Source organism: Rhinatrema bivittatum, chromosome 5 (assembly GCF_901001135.1).
Source record: "Rhinatrema bivittatum chromosome 5, aRhiBiv1.1, whole genome shotgun sequence".
Classification (NCBI taxonomy): domain Eukaryota; kingdom Metazoa; phylum Chordata; class Amphibia; order Gymnophiona; family Rhinatrematidae; genus Rhinatrema; species Rhinatrema bivittatum.
In genome coordinates this window covers 54,033,869-54,056,028 of record NC_042619.1, presented here as the reverse complement: position 1 = coordinate 54,056,028, position 22,160 = coordinate 54,033,869, and the positions used below count along the sequence as shown (strand labels likewise).

Below are 22,160 nucleotides of genomic sequence, written 5' to 3'. Positions count from 1 at the left end.
CTCCTTCAAAGTGCAGGTGTGGGCCAGAGGCATTTGGAGCACTATAGAATCACTGCTGGTCCACTCGTGTACGTTTAAGGGGCACATCTGACATAAGAACATAAGAACATGCCATACTGGGTCAGACCAAGGGTCCATCAAGCCCAGCATCCTGTTTCCAACAGTGGCCAATCCAGGCCATAAGAACCTGGCAAGTACCCAAAAACTAAGTCTATTCCATGTTACCATTGCTAGTAATAGCAGTGGCTATTTTCTAAGTCAACTTAATTAATAGCAGGTTATGGACTTCTCCTCCAAGACGGGATGCTACTACGCAGGCTGAGAGCCCGAGCAGCACTTGAGAGAAACCAGGCCACCCCAACGTGGCACTGCGTCCTTGAAGAGGACCTCCGTCCCTCCGGACCTCCCTCCCTCCCCCCACGCATGCCAACGGGTGCTGAGGAGGTAAAGATAGGCCTTGCACACACCACCTTTCAAATGAGTGCAGAAACTGAAGACTATTGATTGTTTCTCAGATGTTGTCAAGTGTCTCTTTTATTTGTGATTTTCCACTGGGACCCAAATAGTGATGAAACATTCATAGACAGCTGACTCATGGCTATCCGTAATTGTGCCTTTCAACTTTTTGTCAGCCAAATAAAATGTAGCAAAGTGTTTAAAACACTGGTGAAATGAAAAACCAAAATCCACTCCCCCCCCCCCCCCCCCAAATAAAAGCTGCAATAAGGAAGTGTCAAAATGTGAAACTCCTTACATTGCTTCACGCTAGGCGCTCTGGAAATGAATTAGAACGTAAAATAAATATTTGCTTTTAAACCTGAACTTCAGTGCTTAAGAGAAAGTGAGAAGCAGGTTGAAACGTGTAGCGTTCCCTGCTCTCTGAGGAGAAAGGACAGAGGGAAATGATTGCTGATGAAGAAAAATAAATGAACTTGAGGGAGCATGGCCATTACCTTGTGCTACAATCACACGTGTCGCGGAACCAACAAACAAGTTACAATTATTTTCACAAGTTGGTTAACAAAAAGAAATGCATTTTGTTTAGCCCTGATGTCATCGAGGACGTACAGTATTATACCTCAGTATCTGCCCATTGGAATAATAGGGTTTCACCCACAACTTAGTATCGGGCATTACTGTGATATTTATGGTTCAAAGGAAAGAATGGGGGGAACATTGGAAAGGTAAAACCTGATATATTTTGTGTTTCAAATTTGTTTATTAAAGTTTTGCAAAAGAAAATTACAGACAAGAAATGAAAAGGTATGCAGAGCATTGGTGTGCTCTTTCCAATGTCTGCCCTGCACAAACTGTACAACCTCCCCCAGTGAGAGCTCCCTGCCCCACGTTCCCTGTGCACATCTCTACAAAATGAATCCCCGCTCGGGGGAACATTATTAATCATTGAGAATTAGGGTTCTGGCCTGAGGCGAAAACGCCTCAGGCCAGAACCATACAAGCAAGACAGTTCGTCTACGTCTCAATGAAGTCAGCTTTTCCATAGATTTCTCGTTAACACACATGGTGTGTGTATCTGATTCTTCAATTGGGTCATAGTAGGAGGATTCTCCCCCCAGCCAGCATTGCAAAATAGCTCGGTTAGCCAGTAATGACACTTTTCGAATCCAAAGGCGGACATACTTGCGGCCTATGGCTACCCATCAAGCTATCAAAATGAATCACTGTGGCCCGCAAAGATACCCTGTGACAGTTTGTAAATATCGGACATTTCGCCAAAAGGTCTGAACCTTGGAACATGACCAAAACTGGTGCCCCAAAGTTCCAGGAAATCTGCTATATTTTAAGGGCTGTACCAAAGTGGAATACAATTTGTGCCATTGATATCACTAGTAAACAAATGACTCTTTTCAAGTTAGCTTGATTATACAGAAAAGTGATGGAATATTTTCTTAATGACGGTATATATATATATATATATATAACCTGATAAATAAATACATATAATTTTAGCTTGATTGCCTGGTCACACTGTTGCAGCTTTCCATAACCCACCATCCCACTGCAGTCTGAACCGATAGCAGCTTTCAATGAAGGTGATAGCATTTTGATAATCAGGCTTCTGCACGGTTTTCATTTGTTTGCATGCATGCTTGTTTGTTTTTTTTTAGCAAATCACCTGCTTAAGGAAAGATACTGGTGTGACAACACTGGAAAGAAAAGCCCTCCCTGTAGCCTTAGGACAGCGAACATAGGCAGTGACAATGCATAATTCCTCCCATGGCCCTCAACCCTACTTGGGATGGACCATTTCTAAAGCTGAGAGGGTAATTCAGCCTCCATACCTGTGCAGTCTTTGAACTTTCCCAATTAGTGCCAAATGGTGAAGGTGATGTTTTAATAATATGGATGCCTATCCACTGAGTACTGAACTGAGACCAACAACTCATTTCACACAGGCCACCAAACAACCTATTCATATCAACCATAAGCTGAATTTGAATTAGTGATCCAGAGGTGAAAGAGTCTGTAACACTATGTGCAATTCTTGAACCAATCAGCATTTCCCCATCTTGCAGCTCATGCAAGTAGTCTATGAGTACACTGTCAATGAAACTGATTGATAGGTAAGGATGACATCAGCCTGGACATCTGCTGCAACTATCCCAGACACTCCCTTATAGTATAAGATAGTTTTCTTGATTGGATTATCATTTACAGGCCTTTTGTGTGTATTATCAAGATCTCTTTAAATCTGAAGCCATTTCACAAAACTACAGTCTGTTGAACCTTCTGTGATTTAATATCCACCCCACTTTTGTTCATGAAAGGTAGTGTGTTATCATGCTCCAGCAGCCTCAGAGGGAACTTTCCTTCCACCTCCCCCTCCCTAACCCCCCCCCACCTTTGTTCCAAAAGTTATGCCTGCCTGAGGCAGGTGTAACTTCCGCACGCCGGCTAGCTGCCAGCGTGCCATCCCCCGACACAGGCCGCTGTGCTGGAGGACTCGGCCCCGGCCCCGCCCCCTTTTTCGAAGCGCCGGGACATATGCGCATCCCGGGGCTTGCGCGCAGGAGCAGCTTTTCGGGGGTTACGCGCATATGTTACGTCCGTAACCCTTTGAAAATCTGCCCCACTATGTATAAGGTAAATGATCAGATTCAAATCATCATTGTTTAGATTTAATACACCTCTTTTATATGCTGCTAATACAATAAGATTCAAAACACGTTCTAGGCACAACCTGGTACAAATGGTCCTTAATTTTTCCTGGGTGTCAGAGACAGTCCAATAAACACAACTATGGCCCACCTGAACTCAGTTCATCAATGAGACAGCTGTCACAGTCATCATGGCGAATGCCAGCCAAACACTTTGTAAGAATGCTGCACACGGCCCCCCTTATGATTGATCTAAATGTTTTGTTTTTTTAAAAAGCCATGTACCGGCGGGGAGTTTGGAAATCCTATACATTCCAACTAGCTGAAATTGAGCGCATCTTCAGGTTTGATTTTTTTTTTAAGTCTGGTGGTTCTTTGATGTTTGGGCAAAAACAGCACAAACAAGTCATGTTGATATCTGGTGTATCCCCATATTCTTCTGTTTGTGAAGATCCTTCATTTTTCTACAAAACATAATGTAAACATTAAATTAAAAACCTCTTCTAAACAAGGTATCTATTATAGATAGCTCCAAACCCCGTAAAATGCTTAATTACAATGAAAGATTTTCTTACCTTACACTCAAGCTTTCCCAGCAAATAATCTCCTTCAGCATCTAATGCAGTTTAGTGCAGCTCTATAACTGCAGAGTCCATATCATTTTCATTGACAAAGGCTGGTTCCTGCGAATCAAAAATATTTTGTCCCAATGGAAGTTCAACAAATTCTGGCTTTTGTCATTTCATCTGCGTGTCTCTTCTTGCAAGAGTACAATTTGTGCACTGGTGTATCAACTTCTGTTTCAACATCTTTCAGAAGGCCTCTTAGCTTATGGCACCTCTTTAGTTTTGGCTGCTGCTCACTTTCCATTTCCAGCCATTTAGGTGTCCCATACACATCCATTATTTTATTTTCAGGATCACAAAGCTAAAGCTTTTCACGAACAGCTACAGCCCTTCTCTCTGGAGATTACGTTCTCACTTGACCTCTATCACGTGCTTACTTCTACATAGGTCGTGCAACTTTGGGCATGCCTATGTAAATTACATTGCATGCAGCTCATCACCTTTTGTTTCTTTTACAATGTATCCTAGCAGATTTGTGTAGCTAATAAGCATCTTGATCTGTATGTCAATCAGTCACTTGTTTTTTGGTCACTGATTACATGTTTTAGCAGCCTGAAAAAGAGGATTTATACCAGCAAAACTACCTACAGCGCCTGGTTCATAATAAATTTTATTTAAGATCTGCTGGTGCAAGGCTCTTTTGTATGGCTGTAAACACAGAGGCCTGTTTTTTTAAAAAGAAAACTAAATCCTTGTTTTATTCACTTTTAAAGTCCCACAACTTCCAACACCCAACACCTTGCTGTTAATTATCCTCTGCTCAGATTTCACTCTGCCAGGTTAGGGGCTGTTGGGAGTTGGGGCATGCCTATCTAGTGAGGGGAGGAGGGAAGGGGGGAGAGTCTCCCTGTCTCTGTGTACTGAATGAGACACAGCTTCCTGCCATCTCACAGCTAGTAACTTTTAAAACAGAGGGGCTAGAAAAAAAAAGCATGCTTCTGGCTCTGTCATCATTAAAAAGTGACAGGGCCATTTCTGCTGATGTTCTGGGAGACTCATTTTTGGAAGGGTGGTTTGGGTTTTATATTGTATTTCCGGTGAGATCATAAAAAACAGCCAGAATCCATTAATTCTGTCATCATTAAAAAGCGACAGGGCCCTTTCTGATGACATTCTAGGGGGTGCATTTTTGGGAGGTGTAGTGAGGGGCTGGACTTCCAGTGATGCCATACCTGTGACATCATAGGGGAGTTTGGCTTGGGGCGGGGCATGGGAGGGGCCACCAGTGACATAATAGGGGGATTGGTTTGGGGGTGAGGTGTGAGGAGGGACCACTCCATTCACTTCTATTGGGGAAGGAGCATAGGCGGGGCCAGGGGTGGAGCTAGGGGGCAGGATGGAGGGCTACACCCCATTCACTTCTATGGGAGTGGGCATGGGATGGGCGGTGCTTAGACCAGAAGTTAACACTGATTGGCTGAAGTCATCCTTATCTCACCTATCAGTTTGATTGACAGTGCACCCATAGACTACTTATGCATTTTCACTCCCAAACCTAGAAGCCTGAAATTGGATAGTTGAATTGAAATGTGCAATTTGCTTCCTCTGCGTCCATATATGTTACTGGAGTGTGTAAGAGTAAGTGAATAGAAAACAAGCAATTTGTCTTTCATGAAATATACGTCCACATACTGTATTTCAAGCTAACAAATCTATAAGCTCAGTCAGCTATCAAAAGTTTGTAGAGCTCAAGGAAGTTTTTCAAAGATGTCACCAAGAAGCATATCAATAATGTCTTTCATTATTCCTGAAATTTAATACAACAACATAAGTTGATTAATTATTTAATGGACATTTGTTCCTGAGGCAACATTTGTAGGAAAACAAAATACCATTACCATATTAAACAACAACAGTGGTTTGCATGAAAATCTTTCCTTTGCAGCGTGCCAAAAAAGAATAAAATACATTTAACGCCCTGGGAATGGTTGGATGCAAAACATGCCAGACATTACATTATTCAGTTACTTTGTAATAGATGTAAAATGGTATTTACAGATAGCAATATGGCAAATGTTCACAGGTGCGCAGATTTCCCATACTCAATAAATACACATTTTTATCCACATTATTCCATTTCAGAAGTTGCTATGAGAATGGTTTGCTGATCAGCATTTTGCTAATTACATAATAAATTCAATGAAAAATATTAACGGTTTGCCACAATTACTACAAGAAGATAACTGAACAGCACTTGAGTTAATCTAAACAGGAGAAAGACTCAGAACTCTAGATTTAACTAATCGATGAATGGCAAAGTTTATAAGCCATTCTTCAACATTATCCAAACTAAGTATCTGTTGTGTCTTTGCCACTATCTGACTGAGGTATCAGCTCCAGTATATCTGGATTACTGTATGAGTTGTGGTCCATTTCCGACATAGGTATATAGCCTTAGCTTATGAAATATTGTTGGGTATGCAAATAAACACAATTAGGTAGCAATGGTCACTAATTATTGTTATTTTCCAAGAATCATATTCATCACAACATAAATCAAAGAGGTTATCTATGATTTCTGCCAAATTTCATCAGAGAAATTAAGGACTTTGTTAAGTTATGGTTATCATTAAGCCCAACAGACTAAGTCAGTTAAAGTGTATAAGTGCTTTCTTTTTCCTGCTTACTCAGTCTACCGTATCCTCGTTCTTTTCCTGCATTTCCTGTGCAGTTGTTACATCACTTCCAGTCCAATCCACTTGGTTGTTAAGTCCATGACTGAAGCACAGGGTACATGAGTGAGCAGCAACACAGGAAGTGCACCACAAAACTGGTAACAAAAGCAAAATAATTGCTAGTTATATTAGCTAAAGCGCAGGATAAGTGCTATACTTGAATTATTAGATTGACATATTTCTTATTGCATATATATCTATAGATATAGATATATAGATATTCCCTTTACACACTTCTACAATAATCATAATTTAAGAAAGAGTATCTGCTTCTTTTGTGAAGGGCAACACTACACAATGATTGTTTTTAACTAACTTAACTTATCAAATTAAAAAAAAAAAAAAAAAAGAGGATAAGCATATTGGCAGTGAATCAGAACTTGTGCATTCAGACCACAAGTTGTGAGTACATGTGTGTGTTTGAATCCAGGCAATGATTTTGTTCAGCTGTAGCTGACAATGGTGCTGTACAGTACAAGATATACATTATAGTCATGGCAACCTGAGGTAGCACAACAGCCAGCCTGCTTCAGTGTCACCACTGAGTTGTCCCTTAATAATGTGCTGTCATATAGTAAACACATGCTACAGATTGTTGTATTTCAACAATGTTTGGGTTTTTCTTTTTATCTTGTTGCCCTATACCGCAAACTATCCCCATTGCTCAGTTTGAACAATGGCAGAGCATGCCACACACTGTGAAACTAGTGGATTTAATGTATATACATAGACACATATATATAGTAACATGCTTATAGCACAGTGTAGTAAGCTCAGCTCCTGTATTCTGATAGGTTGATGAAACTGGTTTAGAATTCCAATGGGAGTCATTTGTTATACTAGCTGAACCGTAAACATCTGGGATAATTGTTGCAAGCAACAATACTATACAGTATTACAACTTTGTTTTGTTTTTTTTTAATTTAACAGTAACAAAACTGATAGATTAAGTATTTGTGGATAAATAGCCTGGACTGTAACTTGATTTGCAAGTCGCATGCATTGCTGTATGGCATAGGCTTGCCATCAAAACTGATACATACGTAGATACTCACTCTGACGTCTGTCAGCTAAGAAAAGCACCAAGTCATGGACTTCAGATGGCCTTGTAACATACACATTTCTCATGCACAGCATACGTAAGCTGACAAATAGTTTCTGTGTCCAGTACATGGCTTTAGTAGCTTGATCCCCTTTATTTAACAGACGGTGCAGGAGTGCAGGTTTTACTGTGTGTGTGTGTGTGTGTGTGTGTGTAACAAATACTGTACAGCTACACAGAGTTACAAAAACTCACAAGTTCTGGTGGTTACAATGAGGAACCAGATTAGGCTCTTTTAAATAACTCTTAACATGTGAACATGAAAAATAAATCATATCTAACACAGAACAAGCTCTGTTTTGGCAGTTAACAAAAGAGTAAAACAATATTTTTTAAAAAAAATGTGGATGCAGGTTCTATACTGTAGATTCCAAAGAGATATTATCTCTCTCATTGCTGGAGAAGACTGTTTTTTGTAACGTCTCTTCCTTCAAGCACTTTTTCCTCTACCCAACAGCCTTCTCTCATCAAAATATTTCAGCTGGCTGGACTGATCTTCAGCACCTTCACATCCCATCATAAACCGCCACACCAGTCATCCTTGTCCTGTCACAAACATTCCTAGTCCATCTTCCGATATACTGTTTGCACTGAAAGGTCTATGCAAATAACAAAAAAAAAAATAAAATCCACGGGCTCTTAAATGTACACATCAAGGAAGGTAACGGGAGACACGAGCTTTGCTAAATGAGGACTTCCATCATATCTCCATCCGGGAAGTCGGGCTTGTGGTTCAAAGTGCTGGCTCTGCCTTTCTGATCGTGCGGCTTACCATGACTGGCAGGGTTATCTGTGGAACAGAAAAAGAAAGAGGGAGAGAATGGCTGTTAAGACATTAATCAGGAAAAACTCTTTGCACAGAAAATTTCTAACATAGGGTACTGAGCAAAAAAACACATAAGCCGGCTGCTTTCGGGTCTTCGGTGCACTGTGCTTCAGCGCGATCACATATATTGACAGTGACATGGCATGGATGCTGGTGGAGCCCAGCATGGTTGGCAGGAGGTGCTGCTATATTCATGGCATCCCAGATGGTGGTGAAGCCCCGCAGGCCTTGTTAGCCTCTACTTCAAAATCACCCCCTCTGCATTTCCCCCACATTATAACAACATCTTCCAGGCACTTCATGGGGCACAGTCTTCTGCATTATTTACATCCTCCCTTGCAAAGGTCTCAGGAGGGGAACTGCAAATACATTTTCTTTATCTGCATCCCCTGACATGCCTTAAAGGGGCAGCTGCATGCATTTTAACTCCAAAGATTTCCCTGTTCTTGTTTCTGATGTCATTGCAGAAATGAGGTTCCATGTAACATCAGAAGCCAAGATCCCACTGTCACGGTACAAAAACAGATGTGGTTTCCAAAGTCACAGTCTCTTATGGTAAGTGCTCATAATGTTCGTTTACAGAAATATTCATTAAATAAAACCTGCTGGTCTACTACTTTAGTAGTTAATTATAAACCTTGCTAGAGAGTTGGCCTTCTAGAATTAAGCGAACACTCGAAATTTCTGTCCAAATGTTTCGACTTCAGCAGGAACCCTGCCTTCCACAATATGCCTAAAAGACATTATTCCACTTGCAACGGCTCAGCAGCATAAACAGAGGGGCCAGTTCACCCAGTCTGAAGCTGGAAAGGAGTCTGAGACAAAATACCTATTCGTGAAGACAGGAAGAATTTTAAAAAATGCTATTCAAACCTTCAGAAGAGATTGCCCAGGAAGCCAAACAGCAGCAAGCAGAGTGATAAAAGGAGGCATTTGGGGATGTCTTGCTTTAATTGATGAAATGTAGTCAGCATTCAATATATTCAATACCCTCCTTGCCCCTTTTCTGACATACAACGTCATTCCAGTGATGTCAGTCAGCGGAGAGACTGCACTGAGTACACACAGGAAATGATGTCAGCACAAAGTGAGGGTCAAGAAGCCAAAATGGCTGCCTATGCTTCAAGCTCCACAACACCTTATTTGTATATCTTCTGCAACATTTATTGATTTTTTATTTATTAAAACATCACTATGCCGCATTATAAAATATTCTAAGCAGCTTACAAAAATAAATACACAAAAAGTAACCAAATAAAACAAGTTTATTAACCACAAAGAAAACTCTACCAACAAATACAAATAATTATCTAAAAATACCAGCAGGTCTGTGTCTGGTTGAAGCAGTGATTATTTTGCTAGCACTACAAAAATGCTTATTCACTTCAGTTCTATAGGAATCAATGGTGAAAATCCAGCACTCTAAAACAGATACAAAACCACTTATGAAAGTGAGAAAAAAACTGCAAATGTCTTAGCAAAGTACAGTGCATGAGAAACTGTTGGCATGCAAGGCCAGCTTACATGAAAATGTCAACAGACAACTCTTACCATCTACACATTCCTCATTCTTCATCTTTCACTAACAGCTTTCATATTCAAGAAGGGGCAACATTCATTACTGGCCATGCATGACTTTCACTTACACATACCATGAGTGGGGCAGTGACCTAGTGTTCCCCTATTTACCAGTGCAGGACCAGGCTAGACACCTGGTCCACCTTAAATTCCCTAAGGACAGTATGCAGGATCAGGGCTCAGAGGATGTAACCAGAGCCTGGGGAATAAGAGCTGGGATCTAGGTGGGGATAACCAGACCAGGCCCAAGTCTCTGGGAAGAAGGCAGCTCCTGTAATGTAACACTGTCCAAACCTTGAGCTGAGATGGAGCAACTTACTGTAAGTAAAGAGAGTACCCTGTTTGAGGAGAAGACAATCTACTATGGTGCATGTGTGAAGTTATAATAAAGTGTTACTGTTTTAAGAAGGCTGGAGTCAGTTTAGTTTGTCACCAAGCCTGTAGGAATCACTGCTTGTTCCCACACATGGTGTTATGTGTGGGATTTTTCTAAGCTTTGCACAGGAAAACCCCAGCCTACAAGAAAGTATCTTTGTGGAGTGCAGAGAGTTGTGAAGAGGACTTGTGGTTTTAAATGCTTCATGAACCCAGGGGGCCTGTGGCTCTAAAACTAAGTACAGAGCACAGGGAATCCAGGAGAGCACTGTGGTTTGTGAAAGGGTGTTGCAGAAGCTGCACAGAAGAGAGAAACCCCCCCACCCAGAGTTTAGAGTTTCAGGCAGAGAGGAAACAGTATGGTGGCCTGGTTGCAAGGACAGCCAGGAAGTTTTAGAGTTGAACCAGCTAAAGGGAGAAGCCCTGCTGGGAGATAGACAGGGTCGAGGAGGCTTTTTTTTTTTTTTCCACTTTTTGCCTGCTGGAGCTTCAGGAGGGTCTTCTACACTAGTGGAAGCGGAGGAAATGCATACAGGAGGCCCTTACCCCAATGGTGTGCAAAGGTGTCTGGAAGCCGGCTCGCCGCTCTCCCTGATCAGGGAGCAAAACCAAGCTACCTTCTTGTTGCAGAGGGAGGTGAACAGATTCACGTCCGGTATTCCCCAAAGACGGAAGATCCAATCTGCAACCTTCTGCTTTAGGGACCATTCGTGGGGATGGAACCAGTCCGCCACTGACCGCCACTACAGTCTCTGTCCCTGGAAGGTACATGGCACAGAGCAGGATGCCTTGGGACAGAACCAACAACCAGATCTGGACCACCTCCTGGCATAGGAGGAATGATCTTGTGCCTCCCTGCTTGTTGAGGTACCACATTGCCACCTGGTTGTTGGTCCGGATGAGGACCACCTTGTTGGCTAGCTGCTCCCAAAATGTCCAACATGCATATCAGATCACCTGGAGCTCCAGGAAGTTTATCTGATGTTGTGCTTCTTGAGCAGACTAGCGACCTTGGGTGTGGAGACCTTCTATATGGGCACCCCAGCCGAGGTGGGAGGCATCTGTGGTGAGCACAACTTGAGCAGAGGAGGTCTGGAAGGGTATCCCTGTCTCCAAGTTGGAAAGGGTTTTCCACCATGACAAGGAGACCCGGAGTGGCTGAGTAATCCAGATACACCCTCAAAGGTCCTGGGATCGGAGGTTCCACTGAACCCTGCGCATGTGTAGACGAGTGAAGGGAGTGACATGGACGGTTGCTGCCATGTGTCCCAAGGACCGCAGCATATGGTGTGCTGAGACTTGGCGACTCCGAGAGATTGCTCCCGCCAAGGCCACTAAGGTAGGTGCACAGTCTCAGGGTAAAAACGCCCAAGCCTGCAAAGTGTTGAACCTGGCCCCAACAAAGTCCAATTGCAGTGACGGGACCAGATGAGACTTCAGATAGTTGATCAGAAAGCCCAAGGTCTCCACTGCCTGATGGTGGAGTGCAGAGACAGCAGAGCTCCCTCCTGCGTGGCACTCTTGATGAGTCAGTTGTCCAGATAGGGAAAAACCTGCACCCGCAGCCTCCACAAGTAGGTACTTGGTGAAAACGCAGGGTGCAGATGCCAGACTGAATGGCAACACTCAGTACTGGAAGTGGTTCCTGCCCACGATGAACCGCAGGTACTTCTTGTGGGCACGGAAAACTTCTATGTGAACATAGTCAGCTTTTAGCTCAAGGGAGCAAAGCCAGTCCCCTCTAGGGCACTGAGAGAGACCATTTTGAACTTTTCCTGTTTCAGGAATTTGTTCAAGGCCCGCAATTACAGAATAGGATGAAAGTCCCCTTTGGAATCAGGAAATATCTGGAGTAGAAGCCACTCCCTCGTTGCCCTGGGGGGATGGGTTCGACTTCCCTGGCCATTACAAGGGTGGAGAGCTCCTTCAAAATTTTCTCCTGATCCACCAAGAGGCCACAAGTGGGGTGTGGAGGAGATTCTGGTGAATTTAACTTGTACCTCCAACAAACAATGGATAGGACCATCTGATCTGAGGTGACTGATGACCAATGGTCCGCAAAGAACCATAGCTGACCTCTGACTGGAGGGCCCACCATCGAGGGTACCAGTGACTGGCTTACACTCCCTCACAGTCAAAACCCCGAGGCAGAGCCTCGCTGGGGTGCCGGCTAAGGCCTAGGAACCTATGTTTGCCGAGGGCGAGTTCTAGGGCCGGCCCGTTGAGACCTTACTCTGGCTGCTGGAGGGTAGTACTTTGTCGGTCAGTAAAAAGGATGCCTAGGCCTTTGCTTTGAGGAATATTGGTCCGAGGTGCTGGCTGAGAGGTGCTGGAGTGTCTCATGATGAGCCTTCAGCTGCGCTACTGCCTCCTTAATCTTGTCAACGAAGAGATTCACTCCAGTGCAGGGCAGATCCGCAAGTCGTTCTTGAATCTCCAGTCGGAGGTTGGAGGCACGGAGCCAAGCCATACGGTGGGCACCGATTCTGGCTGCCGCCAACCTTGCCACCGTCTCAAAGACATCATAGGCAGACTAGACCTCATGCTTGTTACAGTCCAACCCCTGCTGTAACACCTGCAGGAAGTCTTCCTGCAGTTGCTGAGGCAGGTACTCAATCAGATCCTGGACTTGTTTCCAGAGATTCCTGGAATATTGGCTCATATTCAGCTGATAACAGGCAATACGAGCTGCCAGCATGGAGCCCTGGAAGACCTTCCTTCCTAGGGCGTCCAGGGCTCTGTGTACTCAGCTTGGGGGAGCGGAGGCATGTGTTTGAGAACACTTTGCTTTCTTTAGGGTGGACTCCACCACCACAGACTGGTGCGGGAGCTGACACCTCTCAAATCCCTTGGTGGGCTGAACCGGGGATACTGATATAGGGTGCTCCCAGATCCGGACAAACAAGTCCTTAAAAATATCATGAACTGGGACAGCCACCACCTCCGTAGGTGCATTCACAAACTGAAAGATCTCCAGCATCTTGAGGCTGGATTCCTCCTCCATCAGGAGCTGGAATGGGACAGACTCCGCTATGGCCCGTACAAAGCCCGCAAACATCAAGTCCTTGGGAGGGTATCGTCGCCTCTCTTCTGGAGGAGATGGCTCCAAGAGCAGGTCCTCAGAGTCCTCTGAGGAAGACTTGGACGTGTCATCTCCCATGGGTTGTACAGGGCATCCTCCTCACTCAGGTCACCCAGGGACACCGGTCGGGGAGCCCAGACTACGCCCTTGGCCTGATAGCACAGAGAGCATTGGGAGCCCCGGGAGCTTTGAGGGACCCAATAGGGGCTCGGGCAACTCTGGCCGCAGGGCTGGCCCCAAAAGTGGAACTATTGGTCCCAACAGCCCACCCTCGTCTAAGGAATGGGGCTGGTGGCTCGATGCCTTGTAGGGCTCGTCTGACTGCCAACTGCACTCTGTGCTCTAACTCCTCCTCAAATGCTGCCGAAGACAGGACAGTCGAAGGAAGAGGAGAAGGCTTGACTTGGACTCCCTTGGGGACTGGTGTCCAGCACCGGAATTGGTGAGGACTGCCTCGGGCCTCTGGCTTTGAAGGAAGGCGACTCCTCCTCAGGTTGGGGCCACTTCAGGGGCATCTTGGTTAGTGCCGGTGCCTTCCTGAGCCTGGTCTCATGTGAGGACGGAGACTGTTGACAGTGCTTCCTCGATTTCCGGTGCTCGGCCTGGTCTTTTCCTGGCGCCGAGGGAGATGAAGATGGCTCGGACCTGGAACAAGAAGAAATGGAAGTCGGTCTGTCCCCAGCACCCAATTCTGTCTGGGGACCTGTCAGAGGAGAAGACAATATGGGCCAGAGGCCGCTGTCTCCCCTTTCCTCAAGGATGTTGAGGCCCCCGATGTCAATGCCGAGGGACCAGATGTCCTGGGGCCGAACAGATTCTCCCTTTTGTCAAGGCATGCATGGTGACCCTTGGGGGTTATTTGGGCACAAAAGTGACACCCCCTGACAACATACGACGCCCCTAGGCACAAGATACAGACCTTGTGAGGGACTGAAATGGATATGGCCTGGGGGCACAGGCAAAACCCTGATGATGTCATTTCAAAAAGTAACCAACAAGCAGTCTATGGTCAGCGGTCACCGGGAACCAGCACCATTGGGGACTGACCGCAAGGAACACAAAATCTCACAATGCCCACTAACTAGGGCCAGGCGATGTCAAGGGACCCGGGTGCAGGAACAGAACTGAGAGAAACTTGAATGTGGAAAGTTTTCCACAAAACGAGAAGAAATGGAAGTCGGTCTGTCCCCAGCACCCAATTCTACCTGGGGACCCGGCAGAGGAGAAGACAATTTGGGCCAGCGGCCGTCGTCTCCCCTTTCCTCAAGGATGTTGAGGCCCCCAATGTCAATGCCGAGGGACCAGATGTCCTGGGGCCGAACAGCTTCTCCCTTTTGTCAAGGCATGCATGGTGACCCTTGGGGGTTATTTGGGCACAAAAGTGACGCCCCCTGAGAACATGCGACGCCCCTAGGCACAAGATACAGACCTTGTGAGGGACTGAAATGGATATGGCCTGGGGGCACAGGCAAAACCTTGACGATGTCATTTCAAAAAGTAACCAACAAGCAGTCTATGGTCAGCGGTCACCGGGAACCAGCACCATTGGGGACTGACCGCAAGGAACACAAAATCTCACAATGCCCACTAACTAGGGCCAGGCGATGTCAAGGGACCCGGGTGCAGGAACAGAACTGAGAGAAACTTGAATGTGGAAAGTTTTCCACAAAACGAGAAGAAATGGAAGTCGGTCTGTCCCCAGCACCCAATTCTACCTGGGGACCCGGCAGAGGAGAAGACAATTTGGGCCAGCGGCCGTCGTCTCCCCTTTCCTCAAGGATGTTGAGGCCCCCAATGTCAATGCCGAGGGACCAGATGTCCTGGGGCCGAACAGCTTCTCCCTTTTGTCAAGGCATGCATGGTGACCCTTGGGGGTTATTTGGGCACAAAAGTGACGCCCCCTGACAACATGCGACGCCCCTAGGCACAAGATACAGACCTTGTGAGGGACTGAAATGGATATGGCCTGGGGGCACAGGCAAAACCCTGACGATGTCATTTCAAAAAGTAACCAACAAGCAGTCTATGGTCAGCGGTCACCGGGAACCAGCACCATCGGGGACTGACCGCAAGGAACGCAAAATCTCACAACGCCTACCAACTAGGGCCAGGACGAATTCAAGAGACCCGGGCGCAGGAACAGAACCGAGAGAAACTCGAACGTGGACAGTTTTCCACAAAAAAAGAGCGCAAGCTCCACATCCATGAGTTGACAGCTCCGCGAAAGAGACAGAGAGACCCCACGGGGATGCGTGGATAGTGGCATGCTGGGCATGCTCAGTGTGCCGTTCAAATTTTCTAGAAACTTTGACAAAAGTTTTCCGTGCCGGGCTCCACCTGATGATGTCACCTACTTGTGAGGACTACCATCCAGCTTGTCTAAGGAGAACAGACAATATAGAGAAAGAAGGAATTACTTATTAAGGAATGATGGTGTTATTTTAACGTTTCCGAATGACGGTATATAAAACTTCTTAAATAAATAAATAAATAAATAAATAAATACTTAAAATCCAATTTCTTTATAGCAAATCAGATTCTTATCTGCAAGAATGTGCATTTCAGTTAATGCCTTTAATTATACAGTAAATTTATTCAGCTATATTTCCTTTTTATGTGTTTGATTTATTTCTGGAGGACACAAACACACAATCTTAAGTGCCCAACATGCTGCAGGCAGAGTTCTGCCCTGTACAGCTCCAAGGAAGCCCTGCTAGTCAGCACCAGAGGCAAGAAAAATCATCCAAAAATGTGTTTTCAATAAAAGATGATTTTTCCTTTATTTTTTAGCACACAACATCAAGTCCAATGCCTTTGTTTAAATATCTTTGGATGGTACTGCCATGCAGACTGTTTCGATTCCCAGATCAAGGCTTCCATGCCCTGGGTCGGCTGGGGACTGGGAGATGGAGCAGAGGCCACGCTCACAGCCTCTGGGGAGCAGGGAGTGGAGTTATGGTCATCCATAAGGGTGACACCTGCTGGCCAGATTTACAACCCATGGTCCAGGGTTCCAGAAGGAGCCGTAGAGCATGACTCCCAGCTCCAGGATCCTTTCTGCAATCATACCATTCTCTTCCATGCACCACATACAAGTTCTGCTCTAACAGGTATGCTGTTGAGAAAAAGAGCTTCAAAGGCCTCGTTATTATGTCAGCTATTTCAGAAAAATAACTTAAAAAGCTTGTCAGTAAGTTGACGGTTGATTTTTTTTGCAGAACCACTATTGGCAGATTGTACTACCTCTGTCTGCAGTCTTCCCACAGTAACGAAATCAGTACAAATCTATGAAGGTTCTGTATGCCATGCATCATATCTATTTCCTCTTCTGTGAATGCTATGATGTGTTACGGTTGTCTGTTTTGCTATATATTGTCTGTAATATTGCAGCCCAGCTAAAAGCTAGCCAGTCTGATTTGCAAGCACACATATCTGATATAAAAGGGGGTTAACATTACAACACATTTTATTTAGATATTGATTCTGGCACAGGGAATATTCACTTCTATGAGATATATCACTTGCATTATTCACATAATTGCCAATAATGATCAGAGATGGATTTAGGATTTTGCCGCCCTTATGCACTATTGGTGATGTCACCCCGAGCCCCCCTTTAAGGTTGGACAACAAGGAGAAGAAGGTCCAAGGCACAGCCCCCTTAGTTTCCTGCAGCAGTTCAGGAGCTGCTCTCTACTGCGCATTTGCGGGCCGTTGGTCAGAGCCCATTTATAAGGTAGATAGCTGTTAAGCCCATAACAACGGGCTACATTTAAAACATTTTTTTAGGTCCATTTCCTTCCCCCTCATTCTCCCTCCCACCTCTATTCTCCCTCCCACCCTCTCATCTCCCCCCTCTATTCTCCCTCCCTCCCTCTCACCTTCCCCCCTCCCATCCCTCTCTCCTCCCTCCCCTCCCCCTCTCCTCCCCCCTCTCACCTTCCCCCTCCTCTCCCTCTCTCCTCCCTCCTCTCACCTTCCCCCTCCTCTCCCTCTCTCCTACCTCCCCTCACTCTCCTCCCCCTCTCCTCCCTCCCCCTCCATCCCCTCTCTCTCCTCCCTCCCCCACTCTCTCCTCCCTCCCCCCCCTCCCCTCACTCTCTCCTCCCTCCCCTCAGTCACTCCCCCTCTCTCAATCCCCTCCCCTTTCAGCTCATCCACAACCGGCAGACAGAAGATCTCCGGGGGGAGGGGGTGTCCCTCCCTCCCTCCCTCGCATGCGCCGCCGCTACTGCTCCTCGCCGCCACTACTGCTCCTCGCCGCCGCCGCCGCTGCTCCTGCTCCTCCCAGCGCCATTTTTTTTTTTGGGCACGCTCCGCTCTGACCGACGTGCTCGCCCGCGCAAGCGCGGTAGAGCTGCTCTCTACTGCGCATTTGCGGGCCGTTGGTCAGAGCCCATTTATAAGGTAGATTTTTTTTTTTTAAAGTATTTTTCCAACCTTCTTTGTATCTGTATAATTTTTCTTTTTTTTACTGATGCGAGGAAAAGGGATCTCAAGTATCAGTACTGGAGGGATATTTTAGGGAAAGGGAGAAGAGAAAGAAAGGGGAAGAAGATCAGGGATGGAGAGGGAAAGTGAGGAGGACCAGGAATGGGATGAGGAGAAGGTGACAGGACTAGGAATGGGGAGAGGGGACTAAGCATGGAGAAGATGGAACAAGGGCGAGGAGAACAAAATCAGAATTTTAGGATGGAGGAAGAGAAGGGAGAGGGAAGGAGGCTCTGGGATTAAAGGGAAGGAGGGAGCAGGGAAGATTTATTTATATATTTGTTTCCTCCAAGATCTGGGAAGGAGGAGGAGAAAGGAAGGAAGGGAGGTTTCAGGATCTGAGGGACGGAATCCAAGATCAATGGAGACTGGATCTCAGTTGCAGTGGAAGCAGGGGAGGGGTTGGGGGAGGAGGCGGCAGGTGTCCCTACAGTGCTCCCCCTTGCATCCTAACATCCCACCTAATCTGGGACACACACATACCTTCTCTCTCATTCATACACACACACACACACACAAAACACTACCCCACCTCTGTTCCCCTCTCTCTCACATGCACGCACATTACACAAACACCGCCCTTTTTCTGTGCCCCTCTCACACACAGGACACACGCCCACCAGCTGATCCCTTTCATCCCCTGGCCTATTCACGATTCCCCCTCGATTCTCCTAACCTCCCCATAATGATCACCCTGTGCTCTATCTGCTCCAGGCTCAGGCCCTTCCCTGATGTCCCTGAATATCAGAAGGGGGGGGGGGGGGCTGAATTAGGCTGCAGAGTAGCTATGCCTGCTCCAGGCTCACCCCTTCCCCTCCTGTTCCCTGCACTTTGCCCAAGAGGGGAGGGCCTGGATCACGAAGCAGACGACTGTTCTCTGCTGAGTGAGATTCAGCACAGCTAGATGACAGCAAATCTTCAGCCAGCCTGCTGCCCCCAGATTTCTGCCGCCCTAGGCACAGACCTAGTGTGCCTACTGACCAATTCAGGCTTGAGGTTTGCCGCAACTCCCTTACTAAAGGACAACAAAAACATTGTACTTGGTTTTTTTCACCAAAATTGGATACGAGTGCCCCCATAAAACCAGGCCCCGACAAAGAGGATCCTGGCAGGACTAAAGGAGGCCTGTGCCTGAACTTTCAAGGAAGCCCACCCCTCCTTTTCTCTCGTGATCATGTTCATACTTGTCTTAGACGTCAACGTGCAAACAAGTCATTTTCAATGGCCAAGTAGCTACAGTTGCTTTGCTGAACATCAGATTCCAGCTATTTGCTTTTGAAAGACAATAAAAAGCCAGATTGCTTGGAAACACCTTACCTGGTTTATCTCCGTTACCCTTGCTGGCAGTGTGCCGCAGGAGAGGACTGCTGGAAGGGGTGGTGCTCAGCCGGCCTCTCCCTGGGAAAGAGGCAGAGTTTGGCCAGAAGAGCTCGGGGTTTTTGTCTGTCTGCGTGCTGTTGTCCTTGCTTCCTGTTTTTGCGTGGGAGACGTTTACTGGTGTTAACGGAGCTGTTGTTGGTGACAGGGAAGATGACGGAGGCAGCAAAGAAGCTGGCGAATGTTCATGATGCTCTTTCCCCAAAAGCAGTCCTACAAATACATTACACAATTATTATAGTATTTCTGCACATCAGAGCTTCACTCGGTGGAATTCATTCAAGGCTGCGAATTGAGAGAGATTTGAGGGGGAAGCATCATATTGCTTTATAAGCAAATGCCAGTCAAACGCAAATTAAAACACTACCAGCATGTCCTTTCCACGGGCAGTCCTGGTGTCCAGTCAGGAGAGAGGTGAGGTCCCTGGCTAAACATTAGATACAGAAAGGGTAGTCTGTTGGTAAACAGATATGAAAATCCTGCTCCTCAATTCACATCCATTCTCTACCAGCAGCAGGAGATGCAATATTGATTTGTCCACCACATCACTGGAAAGAGGGGCATGCAGACATCATGGACTGCTCCTGCTGCTGGCCACAAAAGGGATACACCCAGATGCCAAGGGAAGTACCGAGGAGATGTTTGTTTTTTCTTATTGTGCTTTTTTTTTTGTTGTTGTTGTTGGTATTTTTTTTTTTTTTTTATTATTATTGCTAGTGATCAGCCAGGGAAACACTCTCCCTTGCTGACACTGAGGCTGCCTGCTGGAAGGATGCAATAGTTGTCCTTCATACAATAATCCAGATGCTGGCCCCTAGCAGATAAATGTGCTGGTGGTATTGAGGATACTACAGTTAACCAATAATATCAATTCAAGTATTTTCAATTACATCACATGATATAACCTTGTTTTATGCCTCTCTTGTTTATGTAACTCCATGTTACTAAATCGATTTCTCATATCAAGGTTAACTTTGATAGATGCATCCATACAGGAAATAACACCTAACAAAATGATTATGCATCTTGCCCTTGTCCTCTTCCAGTCAACCTTCTATTCTTCACAGTGTGTAATACGCTAATAATTTCTAGAAATCTTTTCTCTTAGTGAAGACAGCTACCTTAATTTAATTTTGGTCTTATATTCCACAATCTCTTGATTAAAAAGTATATCGCAGAATGCCACACTAGAATCTCACTAGATGCTAACCTAGGGTGGGGAAACTTTTTTTTTTTTAAGCAGAGCCACGACTGTGGCTCTCACCTGCAGCAGGGGCCCTGGAAGCTTTAGTTAGGGAGCAGGGAGCGGTGGGTGGTCCCCTTTTAGCACATCAATTAGGAAGTGAGGGGGGCAGAGTCAGGCTGTTTCCCCAGAATTGTAACACTCTCTCCCAGGGCTGCCTTTGGGGTAAGGGGAGCAGGGAGTTGCCTGGAGCACTGTGCAACAAGGGACGCCACTGGCCCGGGGTCACCACCAACACTGTTCCCTGTGGTGTGTGCATGCATGGTCGAGCAGGATTCCTCAAGCAGCCACACAGAAGAATCAGAGCCAGCCCCAGGGGAGATCGGGAGGAGCAGCAGGAGCCTGTACCACTGCTGCCACTGTTCGTTCCTATCCATGCTGTTTTTTTTATTTATTAGCTTTTTTTTCGTAATGTACATCACGCTGGTTCACATTATAACAAAAGTAGTGAAATTACATAATAACAGGGAAAAGGGATGGGGCAACATAGTGAAGCACAGAAGTACAGCTCAAATGCAACAACAAAACGTATCAAGAATATAACGAAAAGTAAGTAACGCGACTGATACCCTTCATGCATGTTCAAATCTCGTGGCCTTGCACTTTCTGCATGCTGATCTCATGAGGCACAAGATCAGCATACAGGAAGTACCTGGGGCAGGAAAAGGGATCTATTTCTTTTGTAGTGCACCATGAGGAGAATCTTTTCCATTTGGAATGATAAGATCTCCTAGTAGAAGGCTTTTGTAAAGCTACGAGGACCTGGGACACATTGTCAGAAAGGTTAAGAGATTGTAGTATTAACCTTTCCACAAGCCACCAAGCACAGCAAATACGTTTAAACCTCTTGTGCGTCCCCCCCGATGCAGCCCCTGGCGAAACACGGGTCCGTGTCGGGGGACCCTCTCGCTTTAGAACATGTTTATATATACACAGTGGAGTTGCCGCTATAAATAATAAAATTACTTTTGGATTTACAAATTGTTTTGAATCTCTGGGACTGTGGAACCCTATCTCAGCACTCATTTTTGGTGTGGATAGTATTAACCTTTCAACATCCAAGCTGTCAGAGACAGGGAGTGAAGGTTCAGATGACGCAACAGTCCGTTGTTCTGCGTTATCAGAGTTGGATCTGTGCCCGGGCGAATTGGTTGCTGGGCTGAGAGGTCGCGTAGGATGGGAAACCAAGACTGACGCGGCCAGTGAGGGGCTATGAGGATCATACGACTTGCCGTAACTTCACGAGAGTCTTGCTGATGAGTGGAAGTGGAGGGTAGGCATATAGGAGAACCGCTGACCATGAATGGGCGAGTGTTGTGGCTGCAGTGTAGAGAGCAGAAATTGTCCACTTTGCGGTTGTGAATTGACGCGAAGAGGTCTTTGTGTGGGCGGCCCCACTGGTGAAAAATTTTGTTTGCTACAGTGGGATTTAGGGACAATTCGTGGGGATGAAAGGTCCGACTGAGGTTGTCCGCCATCACATTGTCCACGCCTGCCAGGTAGGTTACTCTCAGTAGCATGGAACAGGTGAGAGCCCAGGCCCAGATCTGCGCCGCCTCTTGTTTGTTGAGGTTCTACATTGCTACCTGGCTGTCCGTTTGAATTAGGATTACCTTGTTGGAGAGGCATTCCCGAAAAGCGAAGAGGGCATATTGAATTGCTCGGA

At 45.9% G+C, this 22,160-nt stretch overlaps 1 protein-coding gene across 5 annotated transcripts in view; it reads right to left on the bottom strand.

The window, feature by feature from the left end:
- Positions 1-5,513: 5,513 nt before the first annotated feature.
- Positions 5,514-22,160, bottom strand: part of AMOTL1 (angiomotin like 1) — a 232,295-nt gene continuing 215,648 nt past the window's right edge. For all 5 annotated transcript variants that reach the window (XM_029602369.1, XM_029602367.1, XM_029602366.1 and 2 more), the window contains exons 11-12: positions 19,192-19,464; positions 5,514-8,312 (exon numbers count right to left, since the gene is read on the bottom strand). In XM_029602369.1, coding sequence (XP_029458229.1) covers positions 8,206-8,312; positions 19,192-19,464 — 380 coding nt within the window. In that variant the 3' untranslated portion in view covers positions 5,514-8,205. The remainder of the gene's footprint in view (positions 8,313-19,191; positions 19,465-22,160) is intronic.